The 20,499-nt window shown below is 42.6% G+C and overlaps 1 protein-coding gene across 1 annotated transcript in view; it reads left to right on the top strand.

The window, feature by feature from the left end:
* The first annotated feature begins 422 nt into the window (after positions 1-422).
* Positions 423-20,499, top strand: part of adgre5a (adhesion G protein-coupled receptor E5a) — a 33,654-nt gene continuing 13,577 nt past the window's right edge. The window contains exons 1-7 of the mRNA XM_084329016.1: positions 423-569; positions 11,325-11,402; positions 14,188-14,352; positions 15,842-15,998; positions 17,376-17,380; positions 18,443-18,574; positions 19,727-19,863. Of these exons, the coding sequence (XP_084185142.1) occupies positions 524-569; positions 11,325-11,402; positions 14,188-14,352; positions 15,842-15,998; positions 17,376-17,380; positions 18,443-18,574; positions 19,727-19,863 (720 nt within the window). The 5' untranslated portion in view covers positions 423-523. The remainder of the gene's footprint in view (positions 570-11,324; positions 11,403-14,187; positions 14,353-15,841; positions 15,999-17,375; positions 17,381-18,442; positions 18,575-19,726; positions 19,864-20,499) is intronic.

Below are 20,499 nucleotides of genomic sequence, written 5' to 3'. Positions count from 1 at the left end.
TGTCGTCATGGAACGGTAGTAGAAATTATTACACATCCCCTTTTTTCTGAAGCCCTCCTCCTCCTCCTCCTCCTCCTCCTCCTCCTCCTCCACTCCCTCCTCCATCTCTCAGAGGTGTGACTCAGAGAGCACACTGAACTTCATGGTCAGAAAAAAACCCCGGCGTGTCAGTTTACCAGCCTACGTACATACTGTAGCTAGGACCAGTGGATCAAAGTGTTTTTTTTAAGCGGAGGGAGAGAGAGAGAGAGACAGGGAGGAAGAGAGGAGGGAGACTTCTAGTATAGGCACGTGTTCAGAGACCACTGTTTCCCCAGCCGTTTTATCGTTTCTTTTTCTTTGGTGACGTCAGCAGCAGCTGCCTGTTGACTTGACTGCTGGTGGACGCACGCAGACGTCATTCATTCTCAGCCTCCCGCTCCTTCAGCAAGTCAATTGGGAGTGGAACCTGTGCCATTGGACTACTGTAGGAACGTGTTATTCAGAAAGAGAGCAGGTCTCTATCTCTATCTCTCTCTTCAACATGACAAGCCGGGTGAATATCTTGATGATATCCTGGAATATCCTGGGTGAGTCACATCTTTCTACTATTTCCACTGCCGCTATGGAAACGCGTACTATCTTTATCTTTAGAGGGGAACAAACTGCTTGGCCAGAGAGAGAGAGAAGAGTGATTGATTGATTGATTGATTGAAAACTTTATTAACAGATTGCAGAATGGGTACAGTACAGTACAGCTCAATACATACAATTGTTAAGGGGATGCAGACCAGAGAAAGACTTTCGTCTTGTTTACATCAGGGTCCCCCATTTTCAATTCATCGTAACATATATGACATACATGACATACAGATAGACAGTACTGCTACATCTATACATTTATGACATACCAGATTTACAAATACAGTACTGTTTGTGATACGAAAAGAGTCCAGAGCAAGGCAGCTAGAGATCAAACTGGTTCATACTGTAGCTGATGATCTGACTCTTTGTCTGTTTGTGGAAGTGAATTGCCTCTGTAAAAATATTAACAAATATGGAAAAAAAACAATAATCTTGTTAATCACAACTTTTTAATACACTTTCCTTACAAAAAGTATCACTGTAAAGTTGTTTTTATAATAATAATAATAATAATAATAATAATAATAATAATAATAATAATAATAATAATAACAACAACAACATTATAGCCGCAAAGTGGCAATTCCGGGGTTCAAGCCAACGCAGATGGTTAGAAGTTGAATGCTGCGAGGGGTCAAGACCTTTGACACTTTCCTACGCCTGTAATTGATGTATGCCTAAATGTGCGCCAAGTCCATGCATGTGTTTGGAACTGGTGGCTGGTAGTTATATAATAATAATAATAATTATAATAATAACAATAACAACAACAACATTACATTAGAACAGGCTGTCATCCCCACCTGCCTGAAGAAGTCCACTATTATCCCTGTACCCAAAAAATCCAAGCCTGCTTGCCTCAACGACTACCGCCCTGTAGCTCTCACCTCCATAGCCATGAAGTGCTTCGAGAAGCTAGTAAAGGGCTACATCTGCTCCTCCCTCCCCATCAACATGGACCCCCTGCAATTTGCATACCGCCCCAACAGGTCCACGGAGGACGCCATATCCCATGTGCTGCACACAGCAGCATCACACCTGGACAAGAGGCAGGGGAACTATGTGAGAATGCTATTCATCGACTACAGCTCGGCATTCAATACCATAGTCCCCTCCATACTCATAGCCAAGCTCAGGGACCTGGGCTTGGGCTATGACCTCTGCCAGTGGGTCTTGGACTTCCTGACTGGCAGACCCCAGGTGGTGAGAGCAGGCAACTGCACCTCCTCATCCATCACCCTCAACATAGGGGCCCCCCAGGGCTGTGTTCTGAGTCCCCTCCTCTACTCCCTGTACACACACGACTGTGTGGCTCAGCGGAGTAGCAATACAATCGTCAAATTTGCTGACGACACAGTGGTGGTGGGCCTGATCTCTGCCAACGACGAGAGGGCCTACCTGGAAGAGGTCAAGGTCCTGGCGGGATGGTGCCAGGAAAACAGCCTCTCCCTGAACGTCAGCAAAACAAAGGAGATGATTGTGGACTTCAGGAGGTCGGGGGTCAAGGACTACAGCCCCCTCAGCATCGACGGGGCACCGGTTGAGAGAGTCAACAGCTTTAAGTACCTCGGAGCCTACATATCCGAGGACTTGACATGGACCACACACATTAACAGTGTTGTGAAGAAGGCACGACAACGCCTCTACTTCCTCAGGCGCCTAAGGAAGTTCCAAGTCAGCCAGAAGATCCTTAAGAACTTCTACTCATGTACAATAGAGAGCATCTTGACCGGCAACATCACCTCCTGGTTTGGGAATAGCACTGCACAAGACCAAAGCAGACTACAAAGAGTGACACGTTCAGCCGAACGCACAATTGGAGGGGGGCTCCCCACCCTCCAGAACATTTACTACAAGCGTTGCAAGGGCAAGGCTAAGAGAATCATTAAAGACTCCAGTCACCCGAACAACTGCCTCTTTGAACTGCTGCGGTCAGGCAAGCGATACAGGAGTCTCAAGGCGAGCACAGAAAGACTCAGAAGAAGCTTCTATCCCCAGGCCATCAGGCTGCTAAACGAACAATGAATGAACACTACACAACAACAACCACCAAACGCACATAGCACACACATCCACACGCACACACTCACTTTAAACAAACACACTGTAGCACCCACTCCACACACTTATAGCACACACCCACTTTAAACAAACACACTGTAGCACCCACTCCCCACACTTTATATTTATGGATGAAGGATTGCACTACAACTCGTACACCTTACTGTAAATTGTACCTAAAATTGTACCTCATCCCATTTCTGCTTTGCACTAGATAGTACTGTACATTAGTACACTGCATAGTATTGTGTATTGTATATTATATGGTAACTCAGAACATTGTACATATGTCTATACCGAACACTGTGACCTCATTTTCTTCTTCTAAATTCATGCTATATTATGTTATTATGTTATTTGATACTATCTTGTCTAGCACAGTCTCTGGAGCGTAACAGTAAGAAGCATTTTGTATGAAAGTATTCTGTACTTCTGTATGACAACTATTAAAGAACTTGAACTTGAACTTGAACATATAACCGCAAGTGGCAATTCCGGGGTTCAAGCCAACACGGACTGTTGGAAGTTGAATGCTGGGAGGGGTCAAGACCGCTGACACTTTCCAGCGCCTGTATTAAAAATTACTAACAGGTTTTTATAACGACCGGACAGACACTCATTAATTTGCGGCCAAATTCACGCCCTTGTTTGGCAAAGCCGTCGTCGCCCCCTGTCACATTTGAAAATATTTTGAGGACATAATTTCAACAGCTTAATTAAAGATTCATTAAAAACATCCAAACTGTTTTGCAATTGTAGTGCCCCCCCCCCCCCCCACACACACACACACACACACACAATGTCTGTCTCCGCTGAGCGTAGTTAATTCATTATCAAGGATAATGAATTAACTACTCTCAGCGGAGACAGACATTTACCAGCAATTTACCACAATTTTTTTTTTTCTGTTTGAGAATTGAGAAACGCATTCCAGACATTTAAGAGACAGACTGTCTCCGTCACATTTCTGAATGCAATTTGGCTGCCGCACTTAAAGCTGTGATCGCATTGGACGCCTTTTTCTTACGCTCAAATGCGAGGCGCAACGGTGTACAACCTACCTCAGCTAAGGTTATATAAGTTACATACATTTACCACTGATTACTGTTGCTACCTCAGCTAACGTTACATAAATTACATACATTACTACTGATTACTGTTGCTACCTCAGCTAACGTTACATAAATTACATACATTACTACTGATTACTGTTGCTACCTCAGCTAACGTTACATAAATTACATACATTACTACTGATTACTGTTGCTACCTGTGGCTCAGGAGGTAGATCAGTCGTCTGGCTATCCGGAGGTTGCCGGTTCGATTCCCGCTCCTCCCGGGCATCGTGTCGAAGTGTCCTTGAGCAAGACACTTAACCCCTAACTGCTCCCGATGAGCAGGTCGGCACCTTGCATGGTCGCCTCCGCCATCGGTGTGTGAATGAATGGGTGAAATGTGAGGAACACATTGTAAAGTGCTTTGGATAAAAGCGATATATAAATGCAGCCATTTACCATTATTTACCTCAGCTAAGGTTACATATGTTTCATACATCGGCTAAGTTACATACATTACAGTAATGTATGTAACTTATGTAGCCTACCTCAGCTAAGGTTATATAAGTTGTTTTCTTGTAGTTCTTCTCTGTCCTTTTCCCCTCCCAGCCCAGGTGTCTCCAGTTGTAATCATCCCAGGTGTTTCTCGTTTGTCATGTGTTCATGTGTATTGTGTATATTTGAGTTCCTTGTTTCCTGTTCTCTGTGTCGGTTCATTGTCTCTGTCACTATATGGGGGTGTAATAGGACCCAATAGCAGACAAGTGGAGGCAGGCAGCAAGTCCAAGTTATTTTTTTATGAAATAAGACAAAAAAACAGAACAAGGGAACAAAACTAACAAAACAAAACTTCTCAGTGACAACTGGAAGAGGGGGGGAAAAAAGGTAAACACAATCACAAACTCAAACTACTAACATCTAACACGGGGAACACTTACTTGAAATATGGAACTAGAAACATGGAACGTGCAACAACGACAGAGTAACAGAGACAATGAACCGACACACAGAACAGGAAACAAGGAACTAAAATACACATGAACAAATGACAAACAAGAAACAACTGGAGACACCTGGGAGGGGAAACAGACTGAGAAGAACTACAACTATGGACGGCAAGACAACCAACACCAGACACTGGGACAAAACAAGCAGATTACAAACACTAAACTGTGAACCTAATACAAGACAGAAACACTAGACTAACAGGGGAACATGAGAGAGAGAGAAAAGAGAAAGACCACAAAGAGACAGAGAGACAAGGAACACACATACATGGACAGTAAGGTAGAGCAGGGGAGAACAGTCCATGGATGGGTGGAACGTCACACTGAATACTGTTGCTACCTCAGCTAACGTTATACATAAGTTACATACATTACTACTGATTACTGTTGCTACCTCAGCTAACGTTATACATAAGTTACATACATTACTACTGATTACTGTTGCTACCTCAGCTAACGTTATACATAAGTTACATACATTACTACTGATTACTGTTGCTAACTCAGCTAACGTTATACATAAGTTACATACATTACTACTGATTACTGTTGCTACCTCAGCTAACGTTACAGTTACTGTACATACATTACTACTGATTACTGTTGCTACCTCAGCTAATGTTACATAAGTTACATACATTACTAGTTTACTACTGATTACTGTTGCTACCTCAGCTAATGTTACATAAGTTACATACATTACTACTGATTACTGTTGCTACCTCAGCTAATGTTACATAAGTTACATACATTACTACTGAGTGATTACTGTTGCTACCTCAGCTAACGTTATACATACAGTAAGTTACATACATTACTACTGATTACTGTTGCTACCTCAGCTAATGTTACATAAGTTGCATACATTACTACTGATTACTGTTGCTACCTCAGCTAATGTTACATAAGTTACATACATTACTACTGATTACTGTTGCTACCTCAGCTATTGTTACATAAGTTACATACATTACTACTGATTACTGTTGCTACCTCAGCTAATGTTACATAAGTTACATACATTACTACTGATTACTGTTGCTACCTCAGCTAACGTTATACATAAGTTACATACATTACTACTGATTACTGTTGATGCCTCAGCTAACGTTACATAAGTTATATACAGCCCTCCAGGCAACAATGTAATGTTTACAGGGGTCATCCCTATGTTCCCCGGGTTCTATGTTCCCCGCTCCCGGAAAAAGGGTCCTATGTTCCCCGGGTGCTAGATCAGCCATTCTCAAACGCGCGATCTTTTTTCGTAGCCGCAGTTTGCGAAGATGCTCTCTGATTGGCTAGCCCGCGTACAGCGAAGACCCTCTCTGATTGGTTTAGCTCCGAAGGGCTCTGGGATAGAAATGTCCGCCTTGTACATATATATTCTCTGCTTCGAAGTGGTTATGCTTTGGCCCTCTTTCGAAGTGGGTTATGCTTAGAGTTTGGAATCAGGGCTGGTGGTCCATCGCCCTGCTCTAAAGATAAACTCTAAGCATAACCCACTTCGAAAGAGGGCCAAAGCATAACCACTTCGAAGCAGAGAATATATATGTACAAGGCGGAAGAGCCCTTCGGAGCTAAACCAATCAGAGAGGGTCTTCGCTGTACGCGGGCTAGCCAATCAGAGAGCGTCTTCGCAAACAGTGGGCCAGTGAGCGCCATCCAGGCAGCCTAACCTACTGCCAAAATCAATGCTTAAATGTGTGTGTTAGTAGTCGCCGCAACGAACGGTAGAATTTCGCCGGCACGGAAACAAGATAAATGGAATTGGAGAATGTTTCTGGAGGAAAGAGAATAATATTGTTGGCTAGGTGGTAGGCTATTGATTGCGTGTGTGTGGTTCAAACGTTAAACTTCTATTCCTAAAAGAACACTAGCGACAGAGTTGTGTGAGGGTGTGGGCGCGGGGAACATAGGACCCGGGGAACATAGACACGCTCCCATGTCAACGTTAGCAACGCTGTTCATATCTCGGTCGTGTTAAGACCTGGTTGTACAAACATTGTTTGTCAGAAACTGCCCAAATTTGCTTCTACTCCATTATCGATTGGTTTGTTTATAGCTGTCGATTTCTCTTCAGATACCTCTTTATGTAATTCCTCCAATCCGGTCGTTTTGATCGGTCCCTCGACAAGAAGGTGACATTGACGTCGGTGTGCTCCGCGGCTAACGTTGAAACATTTTCAACCGAGAGCAACCGGAAAAGCAACCTCGAAAAACGCAATGTGTGTCGTTTGGAGGGGACCATTGAAACCATTGGAAACCATGGCTCAGGCGCATTCAAAAAGGCAGCCAATGTGATCCCAGCCTGGAGCTTGGGAGCCTTGAGGAAGACAGACACATTAAGAGCATTGGGGGGAAAACAGTGACATGGAACACAGTAGTCAGTCTTCAAATAACTAACCATCTGGGTCTCACTGCAACACTGGGCCTCTGTTCTGCCTTTGAAGTGATATTTATACACCATGAGCTCATCTCACAGCCCCCATCATGCCTGATGCTAGATAGTGTCCCAACGCACAGACTCACTCAGGGTTTACACTACATGTCCCTTAGGTCAATTCCATATTAGGAAAGACTGCATTTTGATTTTGCGCCCTCATGAAATGGCTTTCAATGCACTTTAAATATCAATTCTTTGACAACCTTGGAGCATTGTAGAAATATGCTTTTAAATATGAATGTTTTTTTAACTGTAATTGTTTTAACTAATTGTTTTAACCACCAATGTTGATTAACCAATATGTTAAAAGTACCAGATTAGAGGGCGGTCAGGTGGCGTAACGGAGATTGCGTTCGTCACCAACCCCGGAGCTCCGGGGTTGTCACCAGCTTGGCTGGCCGTTCACACTAATACAATTGGCAGTATTAGAGGGTGGGAGAAGCTGGCGGGGTGGGTCCGGGTCGTTGTAAACAGCGACTCCTACAGTTCGGTCGGGGCGCCTGCTAAGCGCGGATAGGATCTAAGTGGGATAGTGTGATCCTTCCCTCCCCCGCTGCCAGGTGAAAAGAAGCGGTTGATTGGCTAGACGTGTGTCGGAGGAAGCACGTGGTAGCCTCCACTCTCCCAGACCGACTGTGAGGGGTAGGTGCGCAGCGACCAGGAAGGGGATTGGGAATTGGCATAAAGACTAACATTGGGATGGGAGAAAATCAACGGAAAAAGGAGGGGGAAAAAGATTTTAAAAAAAAAGTACCAGATTAGAATCAGATTATTATATCCTCTCAAATAGAACTGTTTTGTATGTGAAGACATTAAAAGTCCTATAGATAAGGGCGGCTGGGTGGCGCAGCGGACAAGGCGCTCGTCACCAACGCAAGAGACACTGGTATCGAATCCAGCTGTCAGCGTTGCTTCCGGCTTGGCCGGCGGTCATACTGGCTCGATTGGCAGAGTCAGCGGGAGGGAAGCCGGTGGGTGGGTCTGGGTCGTTGTGGACAGCGACTCCTACAGTTTGGTCGGGGCGCCTGCACAGCGAGGGAAGGATCTAAGAGAGGTAGTGTGACCTTCCACACGTTACACTCTCTCAGTGAGAGTCCGCGCTGCCAGGTGAAAAGAAGTGGTGGGCTGGGTACACATGTGTCGGAGGAAGCATGTGATAGTCTCCGCCCTCCCAGACCGACAGTAGGGGGTAGAGTGTGCAACGACCAGGAAGGGGATTGGGAATTGGAATAACGACTAACATTGGGAGGGGAGAAAAAATGGAAAAAGAAGGAGGAAAAAGATAATAAAAAAAGTACCAGCATGTAATTTATCCAATCAGGTGCATTCCATGTGGGGAAATGGGAAGTAGGGAGGGGCTTACATAGAGGCAACATGTAAACAACAACATTAATATTAGACCCACGCAAATCTTTTAAATGATAAATTCATCAATATTTTTATTCCACACCTTTCTAAAAGCTCTGTGGATGTATTATTTAAAAAGAAAAAGATGACTCTACATAACATTTTTATCTATAGCCCCTTTAAGATAATAGAAACAGAACTGTTTTATAAGTAAAAACATTAAGATAGATCTGTGTAGTAGAAGTAAAGACATTAAAGATCCCCTCCACACATGTTTCTATCACTTGAGAAATGTTGTATATTGAATAACACTTGGTCTGGTTTTTCCACCAGACATTTTCAATAAACTACTGAAAATGGCTTAGCAGCATCCCTAGACCTTTGCCCTCATTGAGATGCAAGGATCTATGAATGAGGAAGTAGAACCCCCACCCAGCCAGTGGAAGAACATGAAAAGGGCGCTCTGGTGACACGTTCTGCACAAAAAAACAATCTGTATAGTCAAAGTCACTCCTCCAAGGGGAGTTAACTGTAGAAAAAAACATGTTTCTGAGTGGAGGGGCCCTTTAAGATGGAAGACACTGAACTGTCTTATTAAGTAAACATTTAAGACAGCCAGTAACTTCAATAATCCATTGGTCATTCATTCAAGTTCAAGTTCAAGTTTCTTTATTAGTTGTCATACAGAAGTACATACGTTTATACAAAATGCTTCTTTCTGTTGCGCTCCAGAGACTGTGCTAGACAAAAATAGATAAGTATAAAATAAAATAAGTATAGCAGTATAAAATAGAAGTCACGTACGTAGACACTCACAAGTGTTCAGTATGTACATATGTACAATGTTCAATGCAGAGTAGAAGTAACTGAGTTACCATACAATATACTATACAATATACTAATATACAATATACTATATAGTGCAAAGGAGCAATGGGATGAGGTACAATTTAGGTACAATTTACAGTAAGGTGTAATGAGGTATGGGTTGTAGTGCAAATTCTTTACCAATAAATATAAAGTGTGTTTAGGTGTTCTAAAGTGTGTAAAGTGCATGCTGCAGTGAGTTGTTTGTTTAAAGTGAGTGTGTGCGTGTGGATGTGTGTGCTGTGAGTGCATTTGATGGTTGTTACATAGTGTTATTGTTCGTTGAGCATCCTGATGGCCTGGGGATAGAAGCTTCTTCTGAGTCTTTCTGTGCTTGCCATGAGACTCCGGTATCGCTTGCCTGACCATAATAGGTGTAGATTTCCTCAAACGGTGGATAACGTGTCGTTTTGACACAAAACTCCTCTCCTGTAGCAGAAGCTTCTCTTCCTGTCTGACTGTACATCATGTTGTACATGTTGTACATGTTGTAGCCGACGCCTTCAAGTTCAAGTTCAAGTTCTTTATTTGTCAAATACACAACAATACACAACAATGCAGGTAATGCAATTCTTGTGTTTCGAGCTCAGACTCAACGGTGCACAATTAAGAAACATCAATGAATACAAGAATGGTAACAATAGGTAGTAAGTAGTATTAACATCAAATCAAATATAAAATGAGGTAAGATAAAATAGTCAATTATTTACAGAAAGTGTCTTGCGTGTAGTGTATGTGCATGTTAAGGTGCAGTGCAGGGTGCGTGTGTGTCTGTGTGTGTGTCCAATAACAATACGTTTTCAAGTTTCTTTAATAGTTGTCATACAGAAGTACAGAATACTTTTATACAAAATGCTTCTTACTGTTTCGCTCCAGAGACTGTGTTAGACAAGATAAGTATGAAATAAAATAGTATAGCATGTAAAATAGAAGTAAAAATAGAGGTCACAGTGTTCAGTATAGACATATGTACAATGTTCGATGCAGAATAGAAGTAACTGAGTTACCATACAATATACTATGCAATGTACTAATATACAATACTATATAGTGCAGAGCAGAAATGGGATGAGGTACAATTTAGGTACAATTTACAGTAAGGTGTACGAGTTGTAGTGCAAATCCTTTACCAATAAATATAAAGTGTAAAGTGTGTTTAGGTGTTCTAAAGTGTGTAAAGTGCATGCTGCAGTGAGTTGTTTGTTTAAAGTGAGTGTGTGCGTGTGGATGTGTGTGCTGTGTGCATTTGATGGTTGTTGCATAGTGTTTATTGTTCGTTGAGCAGCCTGATGGCCTGGGGATAGAAGCTTCTTCTGAGTCTTTCTGTGCTCGCCTTAAGACTCCGGTATCGCTTGCCTGACCGCATCAGTTCAAGTAGTAGTAGTACGATAAATAAAATAAAATAAGGGGAAGAGAAAGTGTCTCTCTGCCCATCGAGGCAACCGGCGAGGGTGGAGACCGGCTCTGGATTCATACATAAATACTTCACCCACTAATAGTGCCGAGCCAGCTTCCTCGTGGGGAGGAAGTACCGGCAGATTCCGCCGGATTCTCAGGGGTCATTATTGGGCAAAGCCTGTGAGCAGTTGCTGCAGGAACAATACGAGGAAACGAGGAGAGAGAAGGAGGGCAGCTGGTCCTGTTATCTGCCTGTGTTTATTACACTGACAAAAAAAACTCATCTCCAACTTTATAAGAAATGTAATTTTGTATTAAGTCTTAAAGTGGCAATCATTGAGGATATGAGGAGAGAGAAGGAGGGCATCTGGTCCCGTTATCTGCCTGTGTCTACTACACTGACAAAAACTCATTTTTCTCTGTCTCCTTCTTCTTCTTCCTAATCATCATCATCTTCATCATCATCATCATCATCATCATCATCATCATCATCATCATCTCCTTCTCCTTCTCCTCTTGCAGCTCTTCACCTCACCCTGAAGACGGCACTGTCACTAGATTGCCCGGAAGGATTCATCAATGACAGGGATCGGTGTGTCGGTATGTGTTTATTATTAATAATAAATTATAATAATCATTTAGATTTATAGCTGTTTCCTAGAACTCAAAGTGGCCCTACACTAAGGGTGGTGGTAGTGAGCAAGCAGAACACAGACACACAAGGATGTATGGGGGGTGGAGGGGGGGGTTAAGAGAAGGCACTAGAGAAGAGATGGGTCTATTGTTAAAAGGGTTAACCCTTTCACTGCGACAATACAGAAGGTTAACCCTTTCACTGCCACACGGCAAAGGGTTAACCCTTTCACTACCACACTACCAAAGGGTTAACCCTTTCACTGCATCAATGCAAAAGGTTAACCATTTCACTGCCACACGGAAAAGGGTTAACCCTTTCACTACCACACTGCCAAAGGGTTAACCCTTTCACTGCATATTATTATATATTATTGCCAGGTCAAAGGTAAACACATGACCTTGTTTCTTCACAAAGCCAGGGGGGGGGGGGGGTAGTTTATCTGACGCTGCGATCATACAGACGCATGTTTTATGATGGAGTTTCGGTAAAGTACACGTAAAACAGACGTTACCTTTGTTTTAGAGGTACTCCATTTCTCACTTCGAGTCCAAAAGTGTCTTGATCAGAACAGGATCAATACATATAACGTTAGGTAGCCCTCATCCATCTTCTTCATCTGCTCGGGCCAGACTATAGACGGAGCCGGATAGGTTTCCTCATCGGTCGGTTTGACTATAGTTTTTTTTTCTACGTTTTACCAGTAGTGCTTAGTCCAACATAGTCTGGTGGAAACATTCCTTATCATCCATAATCATCATCCATATAATCTGTTTTGTCTTCATAATATCCAATAGTTCTCTCACCATTGCATTTCAGGTTACTATTGTGTGCTCGGGCTAGACTACCAGACATACCACAGAGCCGAATAGGTTTCCTCATCGGTCGGTTTGATTATAGTTTTACCAGTAGTGCTGAGTCCAACATAGTCCATAGTCTGGTGGAAACGCACCTTATTGTCCATAATCATCATCCATATAATCCATTTAGTCTTTTTCATAATATCCAATAGTTCGCTCTAGGCGATCGTGATTGTCGAACGTGTCCTGCTCACTGCTGCTCGCAATGAGTCCCTAGTTGTTTGGGGCTGTGGGGGCTGGCACTAACACACTAATAGCTGGCCCATGCATGTTCATAAGGTAGGCAATACTGCCACCTAGCGAGATTCGATCGTCATTGCAATTCCAACGTAGGCAGATGTGCCAGGGAGCTCCGGCTGAGTGTTTAGAACGGGGATCAAAGGAAAAAGATCAATGGATCTAAAAACGAGATATTACGTTTTTGGCGCTCAAGCGTTGGTGGCAAAACATGAGATATTACGTTTTTGGCGCCCAATGAGTTCAGATTTACATGAATTCAAAAAGGTATCTTACCCCACCTTTAAGATTTACATGAATTCAAACATTTATCTTACTCCCCCTTTAACTCTTTAATTGCCAAACCCGAGATAAGTCAGGTTAACTGTTGGCTGCCAGACCCGAGATATCTCGGGTTTTGGTCGTTTATTCTTTTATTCAATATTTTTATTCATTATTCATCCAGGGACCTTGGTGTTACCATAGGGAATGAGTCTGAGATCGCCAAAGTGCAATACCAGCCGCATCCAGCTAGACGACGGTATCGAGCACCCTTTGAAACCTTATATCTTGCCCTGTGTTACACTCAAATGTCTCCGGGCACAGTTTTCTGGGTCGGGCGAGTCGAGCGGTTCTCCCGGTTGCATTGAAGCGCGTCAAATGCTCCCGATCCATATGTTGTGGTGGGTTATGTCGTGGACCAAATGGACATCGGATGGACCAGATGCCGATCAAACAATTGGAATATTATTTTTGGAATACTCCCGATCACAGGTAGGGACTATCTGACGTCAATTCTAGCTTGATCGTGCAATGTTATTATACTGATCCAGCTAATCAGCGTTTTTAGTGTTCAATACGAATGCCATTACTGGCAATCAAATAATCAGAAACGACCCGCCCCCCCCCCCCCCCCCCCCCCCCCTTTCATGCATTCATGATGAAACATAATACCTATTATATACAACACCCTTATCAACACCCTGATGAAGGCCCTGTGTAGGCCGAAACATGTCGGTTTATTTAAAAATTCTCTAAATAATGTGAGCCATAAAATAAAGGCATTTTAAAACTTGTAGAGCTGCCTTGGATCTCAACTTTTTTATAACGAATCCTACCCCGGATTTAATCCAAAGAGCACCTACCGAAACAAAACCAAGAACGCTGAAGCCGTCTCCATATCCTCTTTTTGACCTATTATATACATTTGGTTTGGGAATAGTAGCCTGTCCAGGCAAGAAACGGCAACGCTTATAGTAGAATTCACGTATAAGGCTATAACTCAGCCTTTCGGGAATTACCCCAGACCACTGTATAAAAACTATACTTATATTCACCACGGTATAACACGGGAATGTATGGATGAAAAAATGTATTCTTTTTCACATATTGAAGGATAGATAGTTGATGTCAAATGGGCCATAGTATTGTATCCATAGCTATAATATAGAATATATAGCTCTACAAACAAGGTGACGCACTCCTATATCTTTAAAGCGCGGCCTACTGTAGCTAGAACAGGATGAGGAAAATAGCTGGCCGTGAAAGAGTTAAGATTTACATGAATTCAAAAAGTTATCTTACCCCACATTTAAGATTTACATGAATTCAAAAAGTTAGTGCTAGTTGATGTGTGAGCCTCATCCCTCTGTCTTGGCATTTTTGTTGGTCCTAGACGAAGACGACTGTGCCGTCGACGAGCCCGATGACCTGACCATCTGTGGCGAGAATGCAAACTGTCACAACACCGTTGGAAGTTACTACTGCCAGTGTAGCGACGGGTTCAAGTCATCATTAGGTCAAGTGAATTTCACAGCCAACCAACCCGCAAAGTGTCGAGGTAAATGACCATCCATTCTGGATTTTAAAATATATATTTATAATACTACACTCATTACAGAGATCATACAGTTTGTTTTTGCAATTTACTGCCATATTCATCATCCCAATATTATAATTTTTTTTTATCCACTTTTTCTCCCATTTTTTCTATATTTTCTCCCATCCCAATTTCGTATCATCCAATTCAACCCTCCCCTGTCACGAACGCTGTTTCTTGCCTCCCACAAGCCGGCTGCAATGTGGACTAAGTCATACATAGCACAAGTCCCCTCCGGTACTTGAGGTAACAGCAGTCGCATCTTTTCACCTGCGCAGCTCGATCTCTCAGTGGCGAGGAGTAACGCGTGGGAGGCTCACGCTGCCCCAGACACTTCCTGATTCTACTGCGCAGGCGCACCAACCGACCTGTAGGAGTCGCTGTCCACAACGCCCAATCCCCACCCATCAGTTTCCCACCCTCTAATACGGCCAATGTGTATTAGTATGAACGACCAGCTAAACTGAAAGCAATGTGGAGCGCTGGGCTCGAACAGGCGAGCCCAGCGTCCCCGCATTCGTGGCGAGCGCCTTGCCCACTACGCCACGTAGCCGCCCTTCATCATCCCAATATTAAAGAAATGAGGGGTTAAGTGTCTTGCTCAAGGACACGTTGACATGCTGCCCATGAGGAGTGGGAATCGAACCTGGGAACCTCAAGATTACTCTACCTCCTGACTGAGCCACCCTGATAAATATGTGCCCAGGTCTTTCATCATCCCAATATTAAAGACCTGGGCACATATTTATCAGGGTGGCTCAGTCAGGAGGTAGAGTAATCTGTAGGTTCCCAGGTTCGATTCCCGCTCCTCATGGGCAGCATGTCGAAGTGTCCTTGAGCAAGACACTTAACCCCTCATTTCTCCCGATGAGCAGGTCGGCACCTTGCATGGTCGCCTCCGCCGTCGGTGTGTGAATGTGCGAGTGAATGGGTCAAATTTGAGGAACAAATTGTAAAGCGCTTTGGATAAAAGCTGCTATATAAATGCAGTCCATTTACCATTTATCACACTCTGATCTAGGATCAGGCCTCAGGTCACATGGCCACATACACCTCACCATGACCCGTGAACCGAGCTGGTCTCGGGTCGTCACTCTTTGATGAATGCCTCAGCTTCAATGACTCTATGCAGCACTAACCCATCCATCTACATTCATTGCACACACATCCACTCACTTTAAACACTCACTTTTAACATTCACTTTAGACACTTTAGACACGTTTTAACACTACACCATATTTTATATATTTATATCCCTACCTCATTTTAGCATTTTAGTGTTTGGTCTTTATTCTTTGTACTTTTTTACTGTATGAAGCACATTCTCAGGGGCTCATACAGAACCAAACATTTCACTGTAATGTATATTATGTACAGTATATGTGACAAATGAAACAAACTTCCGCTTGATAAATACAGATGTATATCCCCCTCCTCCTGTCCTCCAAGCTATCAACATGTGTGTGGAAGGGGGGCGGAGTCCTCTGTGGACCGCATGCAGAGTGCGACAACACAAGTCCCGGCTACGTCTGTTACTGCAGCGACGGGTTCACCAGCAACACAGGAGTGGAGGTGTTCAAACAGGAAGACAACGTCACGTGTACAGGTACGATGCCAACCGGGGGCCGTAAAGATTTTCCCTAACCCACTTTCAGTTCCGCGTTCGGGTTCCGCGATCTGATTGGCCACTGACATTTCTCTCAGCGCCAACCGTGTTACGCCTAGTTCTGCCTCTAACAGCCTGCTAGTATACTGGTTAAGCTTGGCGACTCTTTCGATGTCGCTCTCTTTCGAAGTTGGTTAAGGTTAGAGTTTGTCTTTAGAGCAGGGCGATAGACCACCGACAAACTCTAACCTTAACCAACTTCGAAAGAGAGCGACTTCGAAAGAGTCGCCAAGCTTAACCAGTGATCTAGGCGTAACGCGATTGGCGCTGAGATAAACGTCAGTGGCCAATCAGATCGCGGAACCCGAACGCGGAAGTGAAAGTGCGTTAGGGGAAAATCTTTACGCAACCGGGGGTGGGGGAGAAAACGTATTATAAAATGGGTAGCTCAAATCTGTGATGGATGACGGTCTATGTGGGTTTGGTTTTAGTTTATTCCTGTGTGCTTTGGATGTATTTGGGGTTTTCTCTGGTGTGCTGTCAATCACCAGACACCAGTTATTTTGGGTTTTCTCTTGTGAGCTGTCAATCACCAGACACCTGTTAATTGCCATGCGGCATGGCAGGTGTGTGGGCTTGATTGCCACCTGATTGGTGTCAGGTGTGCAGTGACCCAAGTTCATGTTTCTCTGTTACACTATGTGACTGTCTATAGTTTTTAATTCTGTAGTTACTGTACAGCACTTTGGTCGGCTCTCTGAGCTTTTAAATGTGCTATATAAAAAAAAATATATATATATATATATATATTTAAAAAAAATAATAATGAATTCATACATTCTGTAGAGATGGATTTATGGCGTGATGTCATTGTCGGTCGGGCTTAGGAGGTTAATACGGACTGTATTGATCTATTTATGCCGATAATGCGGTGACACTGTACCACACACAAACATTCTAAATATATTCTATAAATCCACTTAAGCGTCGGGCAAAAATGGGGCTAGTTATTTTTTTACGATTGCATACCCAAAGTAATTTGCAATTTGTTATACTTTATACTTATAGCACATGCATGAGTCTGATCTCTTCTGAAAGGTAACATTCTGAAGCTCCTTACACCCGTCGATCGAACGGCGGGAAGTTTAACTTTCCAACAATGTATTGAGCGATCGGGAGAAACGCAGCCCGGAGCCGGCAGTGCCGCGATGTGCGCGAGCGTGCGTGACGGCCCGCATTCGGGCTGTCCGATGTTTACAAGTCAACAACTTACCCATAGAGAAAGCAGAACGTTGCACGACAGACAACGGTGTCGTGGAATCTGTATGTTGTTCATGAAGCCTTGCGGAAGCCGTTTACTCTCTTTTGTGTCATCAGCTTTGGTAGGTTAATTATCTGACAGTTTCGTGCTACATGACAACGCCGGCAACGCAGAAGAAGATGACAAAAATAGTAAACACAAGCCCATGTATTTATGGGCGTCGCTCGAAAACTCCAACTCGCCAATGAAAGCACTCGTCTTGATTCGCATGCAAATGTATTTCCGCCCCCACACAATGACCGCAGTCACATGGAAACAGCCTTTTTTAAACAAAGAATTGTTACTATTAGAGATACTATAACTGTTCGATTTTATAGTAAATATGTTCTTAAACATTCAAACTGTGATAATATGAAAATAAGAAATGAGCTTTTACGCAATTTGCCCCATGGTCGAAATGTGGACAAAAGCGCTGGGCATGGTCACATAATGGTTATTATATCACAGCTAAGGGGGGTCAGCTGTCTGAACTACACCCCTTAGCTGTGATATAATAACAATATACCATGGCTATTGCTTAACTATAAGCTGTACAAGGATGGCTACGTATGATCAGCAGCAAATGTACTTTCCAAGAGATGACGTGTAGATGGTTTCGGTGGGATGTTTGATGTGTTGCCATGGATACAAATAAGTATACAGTTCCTGTTGCAGTGTTTGCTGATGTCAACAACTGACAGGAAACCAAACCTGGTCCATTCTGACTCTCTCTCTCTTTCTCTGTCCCTCTCTCTCTGTCTCTCTCTGTGTCTCTCGCTCTCTCTCTTTCTCTTTCTCTCTGTCTCTCTCTCTCTTTCTCTTTCTCTCTGTCTCTCTCTCTGTCTGTCTCTCTCTCTGTATCTTTCTCTCCCCCTCTTTCTCTCATACTTTCTCTCTGTCTCACTCTCTCTCTGTCTCTCTCTCTCCCTCCCTGACTCTGGTCCGTTCTAGAAATGGTGGTTGATGTTTATCTCAGGTTGAAAGCGCCTATATGGGGTCACGTGTGTGTGTGTGTGTGTGTGTGTGTGTGTGTGTGTGTGTGTGTGTGTGTGTGTGTGTGTGTGGTGTGTGGTGTGTGTGTGTGCGTGCGTGCGTGTCCCCTAACCGCTCATCAACAGTAAACGTGTTTTTACCCCTCCCGTAGACAGAGACGAATGTGGAGAAGAGGACCCGTGTGGGCAGAACGCAGAATGCCACAACACCCCAGGAAGTTACGACTGTGTCTGCAACAATGGGTTTTTTGGATTTCCATCTGGCAACCAGGAACAATGTGTGGGTAAGGAGGACCGTGACACTGTGTTTACCCACACAATCTGTTGGTTGAGGAAGGAGGGCTGGGAAGTAACTCATTACAATTACAAGTAATTGATCCGATTTGCTTTAAGTTAAAAAGGTTTCAAATTCAAGTCAAGTTTTGTTTTATGTGTCACATATACGCTACATGTACTGTACAATATAGTGAAATGCTTGGTTCTGTATGAGCCTGCTGAGATTGTGCTTCATACAGTAACACAGTGAAAGAGTAAAGACCAATTTGCTTCATACAGTAAAACAAGTTAAAAAGGATTATAAGTTATAGTTTATTGTTTAGTTATAGATACTAAGTTTTAGTTTCAGACAATAGAGGATGAGATCTGCCATTTACAGGGAAAACACAGACACTCATCATAACTGATAATAGCTTTGTTTATATATGATTACAAAGGGACCGTCTGGCCAAAATGAGTAAATGAGTCAGTGGCAATTATTGGAACGTGCACAAAATCTTAATGATTGACATTAGAAGTCAGTTAGATACTTGAGTGACATTTGCTTTGAGTACTTTTCTGGACAAGTAATCTTCACTGAATGGGTACATTGTGTGTATACTGTTTACTTTTACTCTTACTCTATAGTATATATTCAGATACAAATTCTTTATTGCCTATATTTATTGTAACGTATAATATAACTGATATATACATACAGACCCTCATCTACACTTTTGTTTACACTGTGTATTTTCCTCGTGTTTTTATATTGAGAGTTAATTATATTGTTTACCCTGTTTATATTTCTCATATTTGTATATTCAGATTTCATTTTATTGCCTTCTACCATTACCCTGCCCATACCTCTACCTCCCCTCCCCCCTCCCCCATGCTGCTATGATTCCCAAATGTCTTATCTTATCTTTCTTTTGAAGTAACAGCACTTCTACTTGAGCAGCCTAATATAATTCAGTATTCTTTCCACCTCTGCTCATAATAAACCCAGTCCACTGCAAACCATTTCTTTTGGATGTGAATATTTGTGTGAACCAGTCAGTAGTGAAGCCCCCTTTTTGTTTCTCATTCTTCCATTCGTCCATTCATCCATTCGTCCATTCATCCATTCATCCATTCATCCATTCGTCCATTCGTCCATTCTTCCATTCATCCATTCCCAGGCATGTGTGTCATTGACGAGACAATCTGCGGGAATGGAACCTGCCACCCCGAAGCCGACGGCCACCGCTGTGCCTGCCACGCCGGCTTCACCAACTACGGTGACAAGGAGTCTCGGTGTACCGGTGAGAGTCCCTTTGTCGTTACATTGTTACATCATCACATTTACATTTAGTCATTTAGCTGATGCTTTTATCCAAAGCGACTTTAAACAAGTTCTGTACAACAGTCGGCAGGAAGGGCACAACTCTGGAAGCTAGGGGCAAGTAAGGTTGTTCGTCGAACAGTGTTGAACGTGAGTGAAATTGGGTGGGTTTCAGCTGTTCTGACTGTGGTGGGGAAGTTCGTTCCACCATTGTGGAGCGAGGACCAAGAATCGTACAAGCATTATGCATAAATAATAATAATAATAATAATAATATAATAATAATAATAATAATAATAATAATAATAATAATAATAATAATAATAATAATAATAATAATAATAATAATAATAATAATAATAATAATAATAATAATAATAATAATAATAATAATAATAATAATAGATTGAATTTGTAATGCACTTTTTGTTCGCTGGGATCCCAAAGTGCTACACTACAGGGTTAAAACATATTAAAAAAAATAAAATAGTTATTAGTAAAACAAATAAAATAAAATACAGAATAAAAATAAGATAAAAATAGAACATAGTTAATTAAAAACATAGTATAAACAGACAATTTAAAAACAACAGCACAAGACAATTTAAATAAAAAGCTAACAGTCAAAGG

Source organism: Notolepis coatsorum (genome assembly GCF_963971535.1).
Source record: "Notolepis coatsorum genome assembly, chromosome: 14".
NCBI classification, from domain to species: Eukaryota; Metazoa; Chordata; class Actinopteri; order Aulopiformes; family Paralepididae; genus Notolepis; species Notolepis coatsorum.
The sequence above is the reverse complement of the archived record's forward strand: the minus strand, read 5'-3'. Positions and strand labels throughout refer to the sequence as shown.